Source organism: Scyliorhinus canicula, chromosome 5 (genome assembly GCF_902713615.1).
Source record: "Scyliorhinus canicula chromosome 5, sScyCan1.1, whole genome shotgun sequence".
Taxonomy (NCBI): domain Eukaryota; kingdom Metazoa; phylum Chordata; class Chondrichthyes; order Carcharhiniformes; family Scyliorhinidae; genus Scyliorhinus; species Scyliorhinus canicula.
In genome coordinates, this window is record NC_052150.1 from 219,943,937 (window position 1) to 219,964,944 (window position 21,008).

At 50.6% G+C, this 21,008-nt stretch overlaps 1 protein-coding gene across 9 annotated transcripts in view; it reads right to left on the reverse strand.

Annotated features, from left to right (window-relative positions):
* adcyap1r1a (adenylate cyclase activating polypeptide 1a (pituitary) receptor type I) overlaps positions 1-21,008 on the reverse strand; it is a 261,127-nt gene that overhangs the window by 112,243 nt on the left and 127,876 nt on the right. For all 9 annotated transcript variants that reach the window (XM_038798557.1, XM_038798552.1, XM_038798551.1 and 6 more), the window contains 2 exons: positions 3,241-3,348; positions 1,269-1,378 (listed from right to left, as the gene is read on the reverse strand). In XM_038798557.1, the coding sequence (XP_038654485.1) occupies positions 1,269-1,378; positions 3,241-3,348 (218 nt within the window). The remainder of the gene's footprint in view (positions 1-1,268; positions 1,379-3,240; positions 3,349-21,008) is intronic.

Genomic DNA, 21,008 nt, shown 5'->3' on the forward strand with positions numbered 1-21,008 from the left:
GGGGTAAATCTTTTAGGACTGTGGCGAGGATAAATTTCTTCACCCAGAGAGTGGTGAATCTGTGGAATTAGCTACCACAGAAAGTAGGTAAGGTGAGTGAGTCTTGTATAATTTCACGAAGGAATTAGATATAGCTCTTGGCTTAAGTGATCAAGGGATATGGTGGGAAGATGGGATCAGGGTATTGAACTTGATCAGCTGTGATCATAATGAATGGTGGAGCAGGCCCGAAGGGCTGAATGGCCATCCTCCTGCTTCCATTTTCTATGTTTCTATGATTAGAGGTCTCCTGCTTAAATGCCATTTGGCTTCAATGCCATTTACTTGCGGGTCATTTTTTATCGATTTACATCATAATTTTCAATTCTACGTCATTGGTGCTCTGGTCCCATGGCCCTCCCTGTGCTAAACTCTGGGACAGCCACCGCCATGCAGCAATGTTAAGCCATCGCCGCAGTCACCATAAGTCCAGAGAATGAGGCCCAAGATCTGGGAGGAGGGGCTCAGAGCGGGGGGGCGGGTGCTGCCGGCCACCAATGACATAGAAACACACATAGAAAATAGAAGCAGGAGGAGGCCATTCTTAGAGAGCTAACATTGGCAAAATGGAACGATTGGCCACCTTCTGTGGTATCACCATTAGAAGGGGGGGGGGGGGGGATGGTGGGAGTATGGCGAGGAGGTTTTGCAAAGGAGAAACTAGATGCTGTTTGATTACTGAGCGACAGACAGAATTACTGTGAACAGTTTTGGGCCCCTTATCTAAGGAAAGATATACCGGCATTGGAGGCAGTCCAGAGAAGGTTCACTAGGTTGATCCCGGGTATGGAGGGATTTTCTTATGAGGAGAGGTTGAGTAGGTTGGGCCTGTGCTCATTGGAGTTTAGAAGAATGAGAGGCGACCTTATTGAGACATATCGGATTCTCAGGGGGTTTGACAGGGTCGATGCTGAGAGGATGTTTTCCCTTGTGGGAGAGTCTAGGACCAGAGGGCACCATCTCAGAGTAAGGGGTCACCCATTTCAGACAGAGATGAGGAGGAATTTCTTCTCTCAGAGGGCAGTGAATCTGTGGAATTCTTTACCGCAGAGAGCTGTAGAGGCTGGGTCGTTAAGTATGTTCAAGGCGGAGATAGATTTTCATTGAGGGAATCACTAGTTATGGGGATAAGGCAGGAAAGGATTATCACAACAGATCAGCCATTGAATGGTGGAGCAGACTCAATGGGCCGAATGGCCTACTTCAGCTCCTATATCTTATGGTCTTACCTGGTCATCAATCTCCGTTATATTTTCATCGACCCCGCATGCGTCGTAGTAATGGGGGAAGGTTTCTGACCAGCCTTCATCTGTACAGTTCCTGTAGATGATCCCTAGAACTGAAGAGTGATTCATTGTGAGGCCATGTGGTAAAATCGGAGCAGAAAGCAACTACCTTTCAACTCATCGAGGTGGAGGCCGAGAGGTTCCATGGCGGCACGCCCATTTCCTGGAGGCAAAACATCCAACATGGTGGATGGACCACAATTAAGCCAGCCTCCATGTTGGTAAAGGCAGAGAAAGCCTGGGATTGCTCCATGCTCCCCTGGTCACACTTACCTTCCCGCTCCAGTAGATAGGCCAAAGTTAAATCTCAGCCTTGCCCAAGCTGTTTATTTGCTGGGGGCGGGGTGGGGGGGAAAGGGAGGATTTAATCTGACCAGATGGTGCAGTTATATAAATACGTGGATGAAGATTTCCTCTGGATGGTGTTTACATTTATTTATTATTGCATTGGGTGTGCCAGAATGGATTTGATGAAGATATCACTTACGTAATCATGGCTGGAACAAAATCCCGGAACTTGTAACGCGGAGATCCTGCAGGATTTAACGGCAGGACCTCTATTGGAATTTTCTTCCTCTGTTTCCCGGCCCATATTCAGATATGGGGGCTAGCTGTCCGGCAAGAATGCCAGTATCGAAGGTTGTAGGGAACGGAGTGGGGGGAGGGACTGTGCGCTGGACAGAGAATTCTCTGGCCCATGGGAGATTCCCATTTGCCTGGCTTTGAATTTCTGTTGATAGGTACTAGTGGGTAGTGTCCGGGGGAAAAAAACCCTCGTTCTTCTGGCCCACAAGCAGTGCTGTAAAGACGTTTACCTCATGCATCAGTCCTTCTCGCCTCCTTTTACCGGCTGGGTTTCCAAATCCGGCAGAACCAGGCCCTAAAATCAAAATGACTGCCAAACTCTGCGACATTACCAAGTCGAAATAACTGAAGCTGCCTCTCCAGAGTCAGTCAGTTGCCCTCTCTCATTAAAACCAATTAGAGGCTGTTTATGTGAGGTTTTACAATTTTTAACTCTGTCTCCAGCCTGTCGCAGGTCGAGTACGATGGGGAAGGCAAGGGTTAACATTCTCTCTGTGATGTCAGTGAAACAGTGGGATTGTCGCTTCAAAGAATAACCCCAACTCTCTGACTAACATCCCTGTAGTAAAGGGAACCTCCAATCCTTACCCACTCTGGGCCTATTGTGACTCCAGTTCTACGCCAACATGGTTAACTCTTACTTTCCCTCGGGCCAACCCAAGGATTCTTTCCATGTGTCAAGAAGGCTTCCCACCATGACCTTCTCAAGGGCAACTGGGGATGGACGTAAATGCTGACCCTTACCAGCGATAGCCAAGAATGGGTACTGATTAAAAAGTTAACTTATGTTGAATATTGTTAAAGAGGGAGACATGCTGCCGAAGCTTTTCCTCTTGCACTCATCAGGTTAAATGCACATACACAGCGACCCATTGCCTGCAAGCAAAGGGAATATGTTCAAGCCGTGCACATTTTCTTGAATTACTCCGGGTGCTTGGGGTGTCTTTGGTTCCCCGTTGCTGTCTCCATGACAAGGCCTCAACCAATCAGGATCGACTTGCCGACAAATTGTGATTGGTTGAAATGTTGCATTTGACCTGTTGAGTGCAAAGTGCCTCTTTCAACAATAGAAAAAGTGGAGTATTAGGGCAAAAATGTGATGCTTTTAAAATCAGTCCAAAATGGTGACGGAACCATTGACAGGAATGGTGCTGAGCGACTGTGCTTGAAGAACGCCTCCAGGTTGATGTATCTGATGATCTTTTGCCTCGAGATATGGATTGGACACTAAGGAGGAGTCACAATACCGCGCAGGAGACTGAACTCTTCGAGATATAAAAAAGCCACTTGTTACTTCCGTTTTGGTGGACCCCATTGGGATCACTCTTACCGTCATTGGTGTTAATGATACGGAAGAATCCAGGGCAGTTGACGGATATAACGTCGCCGTAATCTGCATTTGGCCAGCAGGTTATATTGTCCCACATGCCGGGGCAGTCTGCGGAAAGAGGAAAGAGGTTTGCGTAAAAATCAAACCATCTGCAGCCCCCTGGCGGTTCTTACAATCAGAAAGAAAGGCAGAGATTTTGCACCATGAGTAAAGAGCCCCACAGATGTTATGTGGCTCAGTGAGCAGTATTCTTGCCTCTGGATTCGAAGGTTCACGTTCCACTCCAGAAGCTCGGACACACAGTCACGGCCAGCAACCCCAGTGCAGTAGTGAGGGAGTGCGGCATTATGAACATAGAACATAGAACAGTACAGCACAGAACAGGCCCTTCGGCCCTCGATGTTGTGCCGAGCAATGATCACCCTACTCAAACCCACGTATCCACCCTATACCCATAACCCAACAACCCCCCCCTTAACCTTACTCTTTAGGACACTACGGGCAATTTAGCATGGCCAATCCACCTAACCCGCACATCTTTGGACTGTGGGAGGAAACCGGAGCACCCGGAGGAAACCCACGCACACACGGGGAGGACGTGCAGACTCCGCACAGACAGTGACCCAGCCGGGAATCGAACCTGGGATCCTGGAGCTGTGAAGCATTTATGCTAACCACCATGCTACCCTGCTGCCCTGTCGGAGATGCCGCCTTTCAGGTGTGACATTGTCCCCAGGCCCTGCCTGCCCTCTTACACGGATGTTAAAAGTCCCGTACTGCTAATTGCGGACATTTCCCAGTGGCGTGGGGCGGCTACAATGTGAAGTCCCATTGGCCAGCGGCGGCAACGGAGAATCCCGCAGGCAGTGACGGTGCGGCGCCGAGAAACACGTGCAGGAGGCGGCGGAGAATTAACCCCACCGTGTTTACATTAAAGTTTGTTGTCAGAGTCATCACTCCTCGGGTGAAATATCCTTTACTCACAGTTTTACAAATTGCACATTGATTGGGGTCTGGTCCTAACAATGCTGCTCGAGACCAACTGAGGCTGATTATTAACTTGCCCCTGAGCAAACCACTCAGTGTAAAGGGCAAGCAAGGATGGGCAACAAATGCTGACCTTGCCAATGATGCCCACATTTCATGAACAGTGTCCTGGCCAATATTACTGGAAGCCAGTGTCCAGTGGTGTACCACAGGGATCTGTGCCACGCCCCCTATTATTCGTCATTTATATAAATAATACAGATGACTATGTGGGGGGTAGGATCAGAAAGTTTGCAGAAGACACAAAGATTGGCTGGGTGGTTAACACTGAGGCTGAGAGTCTTGGGTTGCAGGGAGATATGGACAGAAAAGTGGGAGCTGGAATTTAACCCTGAAAAGTGTGAGGTGTTGCACTTTGGAAGGAGCAATTTGACAAGGAAATATTCAATGAAAGGCACCACACTGGGAACATAGAACATAGAACAGTATAGCACAGAACAGGCCCTTCGGCCCTCGATGTTGTGCCGAGCAATGATCACCCTACTCAAACCCACGTATCCACCCTATACCCGTAACCCAACAACCCCCCCCCCCCCTTAACCTTACTTTTTAGGACACTACGGGCAATTTAGCATGGCCAATCCACCTAACCCGCACATCTTTGGACTGTGGGAGGAAACCGGAGCTCCCGGAGGAAACCCTCGCACACAGGGGGAGGACGTGCAGACTCCGCACAGACAGTGACCCAGCCGGGAATCGAACCTGGGACCCTGGAGCTGTGAAGCATTTATGCTAACCACCATGCTACCGTGGTGCCCACAAAGTCCTGAGGAAGAAAGGGACCTTGGTGTGCCTGTCCGTAGATCTCTGAAGACAGAAGGGCAGGTTAATGGGGTGGTGAAAAAGGAATTCACCACCCCATGGGAACAGCTCGCTAGTCTGTCGCCAGGGTTGAGGGGTGCCACTCCACATCAAGCGCTGCTGACCAGGAGTCTCTCCCGCTCCTCCGCCAGCCATTGGCGTGCAAGGATTTACAAGCTGACACACTGAACTTGGCCTCACGTTCTGGCACGGGACTCGAACCCGGAGCTTCCGGCTCAGAAGTAGGGAGCCAACGCGACCTTTGGGCCTCAGACTCAAATGCTTTCACTGCAAGGATGGAGCAGCGAGTGGGCATTTGCCACCAGTTACCCCACTGCGCCACACGACCTGGGACTAAATAGCTCTTTCAAAGAGCTAGCACCTGCATGTGTTCATTGTGTTGCTTAATTCGGGATGGTTGACGTAGTGTTCACAAAGACCACAAAATAGCTTTAACTTGAACAAAGCTATAAATTTATTAACACTACTAATTTGGATTTGACACGTACTTCTAAATAATACGCAGTTTATTGTCAACATATAAACTACACTCATCTACAACTAATCTTAATGCTGTTATAAACTATGATCTGCTCTTACTCACACTATCAATACTTCTGTCTGTCTCTAGCTAACTCCTGGACTATCCTCTCTCCCCACAAGGCTTAGCATCAATGCCTTATATACGCGTATCTGTAGCACCCTCTAGAGGCTATTCTAGACATGTCATAAACCCTTGTAGTTCTTACGGTTATGATGATACCACAGCACTGACACTATGAGCCGAATAGTCCCCGCCCCCACCCCTGAAGTGTATGATTCTATGACACTATAACATAGTACTGGCAGGGTTTGTCTTTTGTTCCAGACTTAAGGTGCTCCGCTGTCATACGCAGTATTAGTCTCACCCCCAATCCCGATTTGGAGTATGTCTGATGGTTAATGTTAGCTTTCAAATGCTCACGCTGAATCCCTCTCCCGTACAGATATATATATTTTTTAAGCTGAGATGTCGGCTGTTTCTTCTCAGGAGATGCACCCAAGGATCCTGCGCAACAACAACGTGCATTTATACGGCTCCTTTAGGGCAGTAGAGTAGTAAAATGTAAAATAAATGAAAATGCCTCCACACTGCACGAGGACCGAAGGCTGCCCTCCCCTTTGCGAGCTGAGTGTGGCGATTTAACCCGAGCGTCACCACACCTCAGACGAGGGGCAAGGTCGAGAAGGCGGGGCCTTCACGAAGCACCTCAGCCGGTACGGGGATTGAACCCGCGCTGCTGGCGTCGCTCCGCATCACGAACCAGCTGTCCATCCAACTGAGTTAACGATACACCGGCCTGTTGTCAGGCAAAAGCAGACAATGGCCAAAGAAGGTGGCATTGGGACAGGTGATTCCTTGAAGCGTAGTCGTGGTTCCAGTGCAGGAGACACAGCAGCCAATCTGTGCACAGCAAACTCCCACAAACAGCCTCGCGATGATAACTAGATAATCGTTCTATTCGTGAAATTATGTTGGTCGTGGATAAATGCTGACAGGCAAACCAGGGGAACTCTTTCCCCCCATCACCCCCACCTTCCTCAAAATCATGCCATGGGATCTTCTTTGAGCAAACACAGGGCCTCAATTTAATGGTCGATCAAAATGACGACATCTCTGACAGGGCAGTGCTCCCTCATTCCTGGAACGAGGAGAGGTTGGGCCTGTGTCCATTGGAGTTTAGAAGATCGTGAGGGGATATTACTGAAATACACAAGATCCTGAGGGGACGGAGTGGATGCTGAAAAGATGTTTCCCCTCGTGGGAGAGACTCGAACCAGAGGGACACAAATAAGGGGTCTCAAATTTAAGGTGGGGATGAGAAGAGTTTTTTTTTTCTCCCAGAGGAAGTGGTGAGTCTGTGGAACTCTCTCCCCCAGCGAGCTGAGGAGGCAGGGTCGCTGAATATTTCCCAGGCTGCGTTAAATAGATTCTTGACTGACAAGGGGGGGAAACAGAGGGTGTCGGGAGGGGGCGGGCAGGACCCGGTTGGATGGCACGGCAGGCTCGAGGGGCCGAAGGGCCTGTTCTTAATCGCTACAGTCAGGCGTTCCCTCGGACAACGGTCTACACGGGGTCAACGTCGGGTCGCAAAGGCAAGAGACCAGAGTCCTCATGAGTTTGATGGAACAGCCCTTTCCCGTCTCAGACAGGCTCATTCAACGCCACTCGTTTTGCCTTTTCTTGCTGCCATTATCCGATGGTAATAAATGCCCTATTCAGCTTGATTCATGTCTCACAGATATGACTTGAGTCATTCAGCCGGTGTGAATAGGATTTCAGTCAGGAGGTGAAGTGTGCTCCTCCACGATGCATTCTTCAGTAAACGATTTTTTTTCCCACAGACAGCGAAGCGTACCAACAATGGAAAAGAATTTCTGCTGAGCACAAAAGAACCTGGGTACCCTATTTATGCGTCGAAATGAAATCAGACTTTTGATCTTTTGAATAACACACTTAATATGTCCGCATTTCTGTGAAGAGGGTTTATTCAAGTCGCGCACATTCAACAACTGCGATAAATATTGATGCGCGGATTGCCCTCGAATTTACCACCTCGCTCTCCAATTCTTACTCTCCATCATCCTCTTCAGTCGTTAACTCCTTGCTCGGAAATGTGTTCCAGGAGTCCAGCCCCCTCTACCCCCACCCCCTCAAGTGGCCAGGTCGCCACAGGAGAACAAACAAAAGAGCAGTAGACCATTCCGCCCGTCCATCCCGCCCTATCATTCAATCGGATGGCTGGTAATATTTATATTAACTCCACTTTCCGGACCTATCCCCATATTCCTCAATTCCCTCTGCTCACCTTAGTCACAATTGCACAGTGCTTGGCTTAATCAGAAACTGATTAAGAACAGCCAACAATAGCCAGCATTGCTGGGATTTCAATGGTAAAGACTTCTTGGCCCAATCATTAATCCAATTCCAGTCAAGCGGTGAAACATATAATTGCAAAAGAATCGATTTAGCCTTTGTCACATGAATTAGAAGCAGAAGTCGGCCATTCGGCCCCTCGAGTCTGCTCCGCCATTCAATAAGATCATGGCTGACCTGATTGTGACCTCAACCCCACATTTCTGCCTACTCCCAATAACCTTTCACCCCCTCCCTCCTTGTCAATCAAGAATCTATCCAGCTCTGCCTCAGAAATATTGAAGGACTCTTTCTGCCACTTTCTGGGCAAGAGAGTGGCACTGACTCTTCCTTCTGCAAGAAAAGTGTTTTCGTCATCTCTGTGCAGCACGGTAGCACAAGTGGGTAGCACTGTGGCTTCACAGCTCCAGGGTCCCAGGTTCCATTCCCCACTGGGTCACTGTCTGTGCGGAGTCTGCACGTTCTCCCCATGCCTGCATGGATTTCCTCTGGGTGCTCCGATTTCCTCCCACAGTCCAAAGACGTGCAAGTTAGGTAGACTGGCCATGATAAATTGCCCTCAGTTACCAAAAAGGATAGGCGGGGTTATTGGGTTATGGGGATAGGGTGGAAGTGAGGGTGTAAGTGGGTCGGTGCAGACTCGATAGTCCGAATGGCCTCAACAAAGAACAAAGAAAAGTACAGCACAGGAACAGGCCCTTTAGCCCCCCCCAAGCCCGTGCCAACCATGCTGCCCGTCTAAACTAAAATCGTCTACACCTCCGAGGTCCGTATCCCTCTATTCCCATCCTACTCATGTATTTGTCAAGATGCCCCTTAAATGTCACTATCGTCCCTGCTTCCACCACCTCCTCCGGCAGCGAGTTCCAGGCACCCACTACCCTCAGTGTAAAAAACTTGCCTCGGACATCTCCTCTAAACCTTGCCCCTCGCACCTTAAACCTATGCCCCCTGGTAATTGACCCCTCTACCCTGGGAAAAAGCCTCTGACTATCCACTCTGTCTATGCCCCTCATAGTTTTGTAGACCTCTATCAGGTCGCCCCCTCAACCTTCGTCGTCCCTGTGAGAACAAACCGAGTTTATTCAACCTCTCCTCACAGCCTCCTTCTGCACTGTATGCTCTATGCTCTGTCCTAAATGGGCAACCGCTTATTTATAAACAGTGACCCAGAGTTCTGTATCCTCCCACAAGAGGAATCATCCTCTCCACACCCACCCGGTCAACACCCCTCAGGAACAAGTTGCCTCTTACTCTTCTAAACTCCAGAGTGTCATGTGAGAGTACCTTTAAGAAATGGATGTTTAAGCGATGGACCTTTAAGAAATGAAGCAGCTCATATTACTGAAGTGATGTCAGTGGATTGGGGGAGCTGAGCTCACTTCTGCTTTTAGTTTCAGTTTGAGAGAGCAGCTGAAAAGTGCTTGGCTGGTCTGCTGAGAGCTGCATGAAGAAAAGAGCTTGGGTGTGTCTGTGTTTGCAGTGAGCTGGATCTGCTGTGATCTCTGCCAGGAAAGACTATCTCTGAATCATTTGGGTGATTTAAACTCATAATAGTGATGTCTTTAACCTGATGTGTTTCTGTTGTTAAAGGTGAAGTCTTTTGGAGGTTTGAAGGAGCATTAGCGCAGCATGGTAGCATTGTGGATAGCACAATCGCTTCACAGCTCCAGGGTCCCAGGTTCGATTCTGGCTTGGGTCACTGTCTGTCCGGAGTCTGCACATCCTCCCCGTGTGTGCGTGGGTTTCCGCCGGGTGATCCGGTTTCCTCCCACAGTCCAAAGATGTGCGGGTTAAGTGGATTGGCCATGATAAATTGCCCTTAGTGTCCAAAATTGCCCTTAGTGTTGGGTGGGATTACTGGTTTATGGGGATAGGGTGGAGGTGTTGACCTTGGGTAGGGTGCTCTTTCCAAGAGCCGGTGCAGACTCGATGGGCCGAATGGCCTCCTTCTGCACTGTAAATTCTATGATATGATTTTGAGGGATTATTTAGTGTTGTATTATTTTCGGGGTTATCTTTGAAGTAAGGGGGTGTTGAGTGATCCAATGTTTATTTAAAAAGGTTAAGTTGAATTCATGGAATAAACATTATTTTGTGATTAAAAGCCCACGTGTCGATAATTGTAATACCACACCTGGAGACCAAGCCGTGTGCTTCAAAAGCAACAATACATTAAAGGGAGAGGCTGGTTGAACTCCATGATACATTTTAGAGTTCTGAAAACACCTCTCCCATAACAAGAGCATAGCCTGGAGCCTGTCCAACTTTTATTCATTAGACAACACATCCATTCCAGGCACTAATCCAGTCAGTCTTCTCTGAACTGCTTCTAATGCTTTCACACCTTTCCTTAAATAAGGAGAGCAATACTGTACACAGCACTCCAAATGTGGTCTCATCAACGCCTTGTGTAAGTGACGCACTATCATCTCCTTACTCTTGTCTCCAATTCCCCTCGCAAGCGACACTAGCATTTTATTCCCATTGCTATTTACTTACTGTACCTGTATACCAGCCTTTTGTGATTCATGCACTCAGACACCCAGGTCCCTCGGCATCTCAGAGCTCTGCAATCGCTCACCATTTGGTGAGCGTGCTTCATTGGTCATGCCCAAAATAGACAACGTCGCGTTTTCCCCAAAGGGACACCCTCACACGGTAACGAAGCCATTGATGGCAAATTAAAAATGTGTAAGGCTGTGTCGCTTCTCTGGGAGCAGGCATCGCTCTCCCCAGTGGACAAGTGGGGTCAATCCCAGCTAAATGCTTTGGAATATTGTGTCGGCCTTGCTCCAGTCCGCCCTGAAACCCAGTCTGCAGCACAGTAGCACTTTGAGTCGTCCCAGAAATCTGCCACATAGATTCCCCACCACGTTAACGGCCAGGGCCTCCTGCCTTCATCTGTACTTCGCTTCACTCTGCGCCAGGCTGCATCATTCAGCTGGGCCGCACTCTGCATTATAGGGATGCAGATGAAGGCCCGACACCCCTCCCTTACGCCAGATTAACCGCGATGCCGGCAGGAAAACACGCCGGCGTCAAACACATTTGGACAAAAACGTGGCTTGCAGATTGTCAGGACTCAGGGGCTGTCTCTGGATTTCAGCATGGAAGCCACTCGCAATCCTGGACCCTGGGCCAACAAGAGCAGGGAGTCAGGGGAGCATCTGCTGGTGAACCTTCCAAATCAAATGTACTGGAGAAGGTCCACCTTCAGACCTCAGAATGCACCTGGAGGTTCATCTTCATTCTCAGGAGATCCACCTTCCAGTCTGAGTATGTTCCTGGAGAACCATCTTCATTTTCAGAAGGCCTCTTCAATATGACACCCAGGCACGATGGCGGACTAGGCCCCATCCAAGTCTGCCCCCGCGACTGAATACAGCATAAATAATGAGGTCGGGACAGGAAGATTTGGCATGTTTTCCCGTTGGCTGCCACAGGATTCAAAATGGCCGAATTCTACCCTCTGACTTTCCAGTCTGATATCAAATTGTTTTTGGAATCAGTTCCGCCTCCAACTTCACAAATAGAATATTCCAGATTATGCAAATGTACAAATTAGGAGCAGGAGTAGGCCACTCGGCCCCTCCACCCAGCTCCGCCATTTGGACCACTGGAAAATGTGGCTGGAGAAGTAATAATAGGAAACAAAGAAACGGCAGAGGAACTGAATAGTTACTTTGCATCAGTCTTCACGATGGAAGACACCAGTGGGATTCCCGAGCTCCAGGAGAACCAAGGGGCAGAGGTGAGTGCAGTGGCCATCACTAAGGAGAAGGTTCTGGGGAAACTGAAAGGTCTGAAGATGGTTGAATCACTCAGACAGGATGGACTACACGCCAGGGTTCTAAAAGAGATAGCTGAGGAGATTGTGGAGGCATTGGTGGTGATCTTTCAGGAATCACTGGAGGCAGGAAGGGTCCCAGAGGACTGGAAAGTGGCTAATGTAACATCACTGTTTAAGAAGAGAGGGAGGCAGAAGACAGGAAATTATAGGCCGATTGGCCTGACTTCGGTCATTGGTCAGATTTTACAGTCCTTATTAAAGATGAGATCGCGGAGTACTTGGAAGTGCATGATAAAATAGGACGGAGTCAGCACGGCTTCGTCAAAGGGGGGTCGTGTCTGACAAATCTGGTAGAATTCTTTGAGGAGATAACAAGAAAGTTCGACAAAGGGGAACCAGTGGACGTGATTTATTTAGATTTCCAGAAGGCTTTTGACAAGGTGCCACATAAGAGACTGTGAAATAAGTTAAGAGTGTTAAAAGCCTATGGTGTTAAGGGTAAGATCCTGGCATGGATAAAGGATTGGCTGACTGGCAGAAGGCAGAGAGAGGGGATAAAGGGGTCTTTTTCAGGATGGCAGCCGGTGACTAGTGGTGTGCCTCAGGGGTCTGTGCTGGGGCCACAACGTTTTACAATATACATTAATGATCTGGAAGAAGGTACTGAAGGCACTGTTGCTAAGTTTGCAGATGATACAAAGATCTGTAGAGGGGCAGGTAGTATTGAGGAAGCAGGCAGGATTCCAGTTCCAGCTGCAGATACGGCCCCCGCACTTCCGTGTCAGAGGCTGCGCATGCGCACGGTGGCAGCCTCCAGTGGCCGTGCCATGCTCCAAGGCGGACTCAGACCGCAGAAATAGCGCCCCCGATCGGCCGCACAATAAAGGCCCAGTCCCGTATGAGGCCCCCCCCCCCCCGCCATCTGATTGATCCGCCCCCAACCATGGCGACCGCGGACTGAGTCCGCAGCCGCATCTCAAGTATCCCGAATGGCAGGACCAGATTAGAAATACTCCGTCTAGACTTTGGAGAATAGCGGGGTGGGCCTCAAGCAATGGCTGCAAGGTGGTGGATATGCAGACCTCTTCGGGGGCCGGAGAATTGCGGAAACCGCGCCGATCCCGATTTCGTGCGTGAAGCCCCGGCGCCGAACGCAATTTCGGCGTCAGGGTGCGGGGAATCGAGCCCGTGAACTCACCAGTGCCATGTACAACTGAAGCACAACATCCCTACTTTTGTCATCAAATCCCAACAACTATGAGTGAAAAAGAAAAATCTCCTAACCTCTGGATATTTTACCAATGATTGTCCATCAAAGTCCTCTATTCGTTGACCTATTTCAGACCGAGGGAATTATTGCTCCCCATTTCCTCCATTGCAAACCCCCGAATCATCCTGAACACCTCCACAGGTCAACTCTTAATCATCTCTGTTCCAAGGAGAACTGTTGGCAGATTTTCTTCCTGAAAGGACCATTTGGGGGCTTTTGTATTGATAATGGGGGCTTCTTAATTGATGATGGTTGTCATGGTAGCCACTGCTGAGGCTAGCTTTCAACTCTGGAATGATTCATTGAATTTAAGTTCTGTCTGTTGCCATGGTTGGAGTTGAACACAGGTCCTCACAGCAATAGCCAAGGCTTCTGGATTACCAGCTCATCAACATTACATCATCATCTCTGGTTTAGCAGACTGGTTTTGCACAGGAGCTGGTTTAGCACACTGAGCTAAATCGCTGGCTTTGAAAGCAGACCAAGGCAGGCCAGCAGCATGGTTCAATTCCCGTACCAGCCTCCCCGAACAGACGCCGGAATGTGGCGACTAGGGGCTTTTCACAGTAACTTAATTGAAGCCTACTCGTGACAATAAGCGATTTTCATTTCATCTCCCCTTTAACATAAATCCTGCATTCCCTGTGACCTTCGGTGTCCCCTCTCCCGGGTGCCCAGAATTGTCTAATCCATAAAGCCCCTGCTGTGCAGGAGGCAGCCATTCATCCCATCAAGTCTGCATGATCTTCTGAAAGAGCACTCAAAGAACAATACAGCACAGGCACGGGCCCTTCGGCCCTCCAAGCCTGTCCCGGTCGTGATACCAACCTTGGCCAAATCCCTCAGCACTTCCTAATGCCGTATCCCTCTATATCCATCGTGTCCGTGCATTTGTAAGATGCCTTTTGAATGTCGTTAATGTATCTGCTCCCACAACCTTCCCTGGCAACGCGTTACAGGCACTCATCACCCAGGTCGATACCCCAGCGCACCCCCACACTATCCCCGTAACCTAACTTGCACATCCCTGGACACGAAGGGGCAATTTAACATGGTCAATCCACCTAACCTGCATTTCTTTTGGGCTGTGGGAGGAAACCCACGCAGTCACGGGGAGAAAGTGCAAACTCCACACAGGCAGTCACCCGAGGATGGAATTGAACCCGGGTCCCTGGCACTGTGAGGCGACAGAGCTAACCACTGTGCCGCCGTGCTGCCTGATATTCCAGCTGAAACCGAAGCAAAGATCTATAGAGCTGCAACACCATCTCCTTACTGTTATGCTCCTGATAAACCTGCAATCCTACCCTCAAGGCGATGCCATAGTCTCCCCGCTCATCAGCGATTCTCAAAATCCTGTCTTTCCATATTAATCAAAGAACAAGAACAAAGGAAATTACAGCACAGGAACAGGCCCTTCGGCCCTCCCAGCCTGCGCCGATCCAGATCCTTTATCTAAAACCTGTCTCCTATTTTCCAAGGTCTACTTCCCTCTCTTCCCGCCCGTTCATATACCTGTCTAGATGCCTCTTAAATGATGCTATCGTGCCTGCCTCTACCACCTCCGCTGGCAAAGTGTTCCAGGCACCAACCACCCTCTGCGTTAAAAACTTTCCACGCACATCTCCCTTAAACTTTCCCCCTCTCACCTTGAAATCGTGAGCCCTTGTAACTGACACCCCCACTCTTGGAAAAAGCTTGTTGCTATCCATCCTGTCCATACCTCTCATAATTTTGTAGACCTCAATCAGGTCCCCCCTTAACCTCCGTCTTTCCAACGAAAAACAATCCTAATCTACTCAACCTTTCTTCATAGCTAGCACCCTCCATACCAGGCAACATCCTGGTGAACCTCCTCTGCACCCTCTCTAAAGCATCCACATCCTTCTGGTAATGTGGCGACCAGAACTGTACGCAGTATTCCAAATGTGGCCTAACCAAAGTCCGATACAACTGTAACATGACCTGCCGACTCTTGTACTCAATACCCCGTCCGATGAAGGCAAGCATGCTGTATGCCTTCTTGACCACTCTATCGACCTGCGTTGCCACCTTCAGGGTACAATGGACCTAAACTCCCAGATCTCTCTGTACATCAATTTTCCCCAGGACTCTTCCATTGACCATATAGTCCGCTCTTGAGTTAGATCTTCCAAAATGCATCACCTCGCATTTGCCTGGATTGAACTCCATCTGCCATTTCTCCTAAAGTGCATCATTTTGCGCTCCTCAACACTGCTGCCCATTAGCCACATGCCGGGCACCACCTGCAGAGAGAGAGAGAGAGAAGCAGAATCCTCCGGCACGATCTTCCGGTCCCACCGAAGGGTGACGCCCACCGCGACGGGAATGGCGAGCCAATGGAGCGGGTGGGGGGGGGGCAAAATCCCACCCAGGGTTAATGTTTCTAGTTCGTCTCTCCACTAGACGCCGTCAGACCTGCTGAGTTTTTAACCAGCACTTTCCCTGTAAATTGCAGCATTCCAGCATCTGCAGTATTTTGCTTCTATTTCAGTCACACTTCCATCGCTGAATTGAGCGAACCCGTGAGCTATTTCACACGCACGTGCGGTCAGCTTTCAAATATGTCTGAAAGCAGTGGTTTCGAAAGGCTTGAGCTCATAATCCAGGCTGACAGCCCAGCGTGGCGCTGTCAGTAAACATTGGCCAGAAACAGCTCACCAGCCATTTCCACTTAGCCACACTGAGCAACTTATTTACATGGCCAAACTTTTGTTTTAATTTCTTCCACAAGTTCTCGAAGCCGTCTCGGCCACCCTGGAGCATTCCCTGTGGGGTGACACGGTCCGCTGCCCCAGACGTCCTTCCCTCTGACCAACACACTGACTGGCGTGACCCGGCCCCATCGCAAGTGAAAAATGAAACGAAATGAAATGAAAATCGCTTATTGTCACGAGTAGGCTTCAATGAAGTTACTGTGAAAAGCCCCTAGTCGCCACATTCCGGCGCCTGTCCGGGGAGGCTGGTACGGGAATCGAACCGTGCTGCTGGCCTGCCTTGGTCTGCTTTAAAAGCCAGCGATTTAGCCCATTGAGCTAAATCAACCCTCACATGGCAACAATCTTCCATCCGTGCCAATCTTGTCGCCGTGGGTAATGCTACCCTCTCTTCATCAGAAGGATGGAGGTTTGGGTCCCACTCTCGAATATTTGAGCCCAAACTGTCCAGTGCAGGACTGAGTGAGTGCTGCACTGTCAGAGGTGCTGTTTTTAAGCTGCGACATTGAGACTAGGTCCTGCCTGCCTCTCCCAGGTGGACATTAACGGTCCTGTGCCATTATTCTGCAGAAGAAGAAAGCTCCCCCTGCATGGGCAACGTCCACGGACTAGCGCATAAAGCAAATCTAGACATATATTGCATTGCTGCTTCTGGGAGCTTGCTTTGCACACTGTGCTGCCCTGTCTTCCACACCACAGCAATGATGACAAGGTATACCACCTCATCTACTTGACACTTTACCTCTGAGGCACGTTGGCACCGTGGTTAGCACTGCTGCCTCACAGCAACAGGGTGCCCGGATTTAATTCCGGCCTTGGATGTGGCTGCATGGGTTTCCTCCCACAATGCAAAGCTGTACGGGCTGGCTGGAGTGGCCATGCTAATCTGCTCCTTAGTGCCCAGGGGATGTGCAGGTTAGGTTACAGGGTTACGGGGTGGTGTGGCCGCGGTAGTCGGCCCCCTGCGAGGGGGGTCGGTGCAGGTTCGTTGGACTGAATGGCCTCTTTCGGCAATGTTGGGGTTCTATCATCTTTTTTAGAAGCTATTTTAGTCATAACATGTTCAACATAACAACACAACTTTAACATCCAACAGAATATACAGTTTGTACGTTTTCCCCACTTACTCCCCCCCCTCCACCCCCCCCTCCCCCCCACCACCACCCCGCGACAAACAGCTCCTCAAATATAGTCAAGAATGGCCTCCACCAGGGCAGCACGGTGGCGCAGTGGGTTAGCAGGTCCCAGGTTCGATCCCGGCTCTGGGTCACTGTCCGTGTGGAGTTTGCACATTAACATAGAACATAGAACATAGAACAGTACAGCACAGAACAGGCCCTTCGGCCCTCGATGTTGTGCCGAGCAATGATCACCCTACCTAAACCCACGTAACCCGTATACCCGTAACCCAACAATCCCCCCATTAACCTTACACTACGGGCAATTTAGCATGGCCAATCCACCTAACCCGCACATCTTTGGACTGTGGGAGGAAACCGGAGCACCCGGAGGAAACCCACGCACACATGGGGAGGACGTGCAGACTCCACACAGACAGTGACCCAGCCGGGAATCGAACCTGGGACCCTGGAGCTGTGAAGCATTGATGCTAACCACCATGCTACCGTGAGGCCCCAAACATTCTCCCCGTGTTTGCGTGGGTTTCGCCCCCACAACCCAAAAATGTGCAAGCTAGGTGGATTGGCCACTCTAAATTGCCCCTTAATTGGAAAAATGATTGGGTACACTAAATTTATAAAAAAAAAAAAAAAAAAAGAATGGCCTCCACCAAGAAACGAAGCCCTCCTCCGACTCCCTCAGGGCAAATTTGATTTTCTCCAACCTGAGAAACTTGTACAGGTCTCCAAACCGTGCCACGGCCCCCGGCAGCGTAGCCGACCTCCCTTTCAAAAGTGTCTGTCACCGGACGATCGGAGAGACACCCGCGCCCCCCCCCCCCCCCCCCCCCTCCCCTCCAGCGGCTCCCGCACCTCCGACACCCCAAAGATCTCCAATCTCCACCATTGGGTCCGGCTTCCTCTCAAACCCTACAATCCTCGAAATGTTCCTAAACACCGCCTCCCAAAGTTTCTCCAGAACATGTGGGCATGGTTTGCCGGCCCCCTCCCACACTCCTCGCATCCATCCACTACCTCTGGGAAAAACCCACTCATCCGGGCCCCGAGTCATGTGGAGCCTGTGCACCAGTTTAAACTGATAAAGACTCATTCTTGCACAGGAGGAGGTTGCGTTCACTCGCCGCATTACCTCACACTAAAGCTCCCATCCGATCTCCCTCCCCAACCCCTCCTCCCACTTCCACTTTATCCTTTTCACGAAGGTCGTGCCTGTGGTGAATCGCAGTAGTGCAATTCACACTGTATTACACATGTTGTACTATGTCTCTGTAAGCTCGGCACACGAGCAGTTGCGCTGCTCTGCCACTAGGGGGAGATGCACTGGGAGTGTACGGGAGTTTGTACTGGGCTCCACCCTTGGCTCCTCCCCCTAACCGGAAGTATAAAGGCTGATGCTGAGAGCCTGCCTGCCAGTTCATCTGGAGTTCATCTTGTCATAGGTAGGCTCTGTTGTAAGACGATTAAAGCCACCGTTCACTTCTAACCACGTGTCGCGTGAATTGATGGTCTCATCAGTGCCCTTCTCCACCAACCCCCACATATGTCCCCAATCCTACCCTCCCCCCATCCATCCCCACGGTGTGAACCTATGATTCCCACACAGATTCACCGACATGTGCCCCAGTTTAAATTGCCTCCTCAGCTGGTTCCACATTTGTACCAACGATTCCACCACAGGACTTCTCATGTCCTTCCTCGAAGCAAACAGCAGCGGGGCCTTCACCAGAGCCCTCAGGCTCAGCCCCTTGCAAGACACCTCCTCTAACCTGTTCATCTTCACCACCTGTACAGCTTCTCGTTAATGTCAAATGCAGAATATTCCGCCATTTAAGGACAAGCTTAACATCCTCCACCGACCCTATCATGTTCCCCTTATGCGTCATGGCCCACTCGTACGTTTTCCAGATCCCCAAATACCGGAACCTCTCCCTTGTCACCTTAGATAGCAAAGCCCCCAGGGTCCATCCCCACCCCGAAGCGTTTACCAGGAACACCACACTTTTCCCCCCAAGTTCAATTTATAGCACAAGAAAGCCACAAACCTCTCCATCAATCCCATGATGCTGCCCATACTTTCTAATGGGTCTATCATGAACAGCAACAGGTCATTGGCATACAGCGACACCCGGCGCTCCCTGCCCCCCCCTCTCAATCCCCCACCACTCAGCCAAGGTCCAAAGTTCCATCGCCAAGGGCTCAATCGCCAACGTGGACATCAGCGGGGACAGTGGACACCCTTGCCTCGTTCCCCTGTGCAGCCCAAAATACTCCGGGTTTGTCTCATTCGTCCGCACACTTGCCGTGGGAACGCATACAACAACCTAACCCACAAACCTCGGCCTAAACCCAAACCTCCCAGAATTTTGAACCACTGTTCCCGGTCAAAGGTCTTCTCTGCGTCCATCGACACAATCTCCTCCGGCAGTCACCATCCCTCCCCTCCTCCCCCTGATGGGATCGTAACGGCGTTAGGCAACCTTCTCTATTACTAGAAAGCTGCCTCCCTTCACAAGTTCTGTTTGGTCCTCCGAGACCACCTCCGGCACACACCCCTCCAACCTTCTCACCAGTACCTTTGCCAGGACCTTTCCGTTGGTATTCAGCCGAGAGCTGGGCACTCTGGTGGAACTTTCTTCTTTTGAAGGATCAGTGCCTACGCCAGCATAGTTGGCAGCTCCCCCTTATCCACCACTTCATTGAACGTACCCAGGAGGTGGGGGACCAACTCCAGCGTGAAGTGTTTATAAAATTCCGCCAGTAAGCCATCCAGCCCCCAGTGCCTTCATCTCGCCAAGGCACTCCATCACCTCCATTAGCCCAAATGGTTCCTCCACTGTCAGTCTTTCCCCCTCCTCAACTCCGGGAAGTCCAAGCCAAGCAAAAGCCGACCGATACTATCTCCCTCCCCCCGGCCAGGCCTCACAGAGGGCCTTAAACACCTCATTTATCTTCTCTGGATCCAACATCACGTCTCTGCACAACCCCCCCCCCCCCCCCCCCCCCCACCACCACCCCGCCCCCCATCTTCACCTGAAGGATGGCCCTTAATGCTGTGTGCCGCCGCAGCTGGTGGGCCGACATACGGCCTCGTCTCATCCCCATACTCATACTGCACCCCCCCACACCCTTCACAGCTGACCCACAGCCCTTCCCATTGTCAACCAATCAAACTGCCCCTGCAGCCTCTTTCTTTATGCCAACGCCTTCGTGGGGGCCACAGGATACCTCCCACCGACCTCCACTGCCGCATCCAACAGTCGTTGATGCTCCTCTCTCCCCATCCTATCCTTATGTTGCCCCCCACTCCGGACCACAGCCTCCAATGCCTCCCAGAACCTGGCTGCTGATGCCTCCCCATTCTAATTGAGTTCTACATAATTCCTAATCACCACCGCCTCTTCGCCACAGAACTCCTCATCGGCTAAAAGCCCCGGATCCAACCTCCACCCCGGCCTCTGATCCTGACCCGAACAAAGCCTCACTTCTCGATAGTGTGGGGCTTGGTCCGAAATCACTATTCCCTCATATTCCATTCCCCCATATTCCATAACTTCCAGTCCCATCATCAACCGCACCCCACCCCCCCCCCCCATATCCCACCGCCCGCCCCCCGGCTCACCACAAAAAAGTGAATCCGGGAATATATCCTTTACACATGGGAGAAGGAGCAGTACTCCCTCTTTCCCGGGTGCCAAATCCTCCACGGATCACCCATCCTCTCCGCAAACCCTCGCATTTCCCGGGCCATTCTCGGTCTCGCCATCGACTTGGCAGACAGTGCACAATTAAACCCCCCCCCACCCCCCGCATAATCAGCTGGTGTGAATCCAAGTCCAGAATTGCTCTTACCAGCCTCTTCATGAACCCGGAGGCATCCCAATTCAGCGCAGAAACATTCACCAATACCACCGGAGTCGCCACTAGCACCCGACCCACTATCACAAACCAGCCACCCGGGTTCTGCACCTCCCTAGCCCCCCTTGACTTCGAGTCAGACCCCGAGTGGAATGCTTGCCCCACCCACCCCTTCGCCAGCCTCACCTGACCTTTCACCTGGAGATGT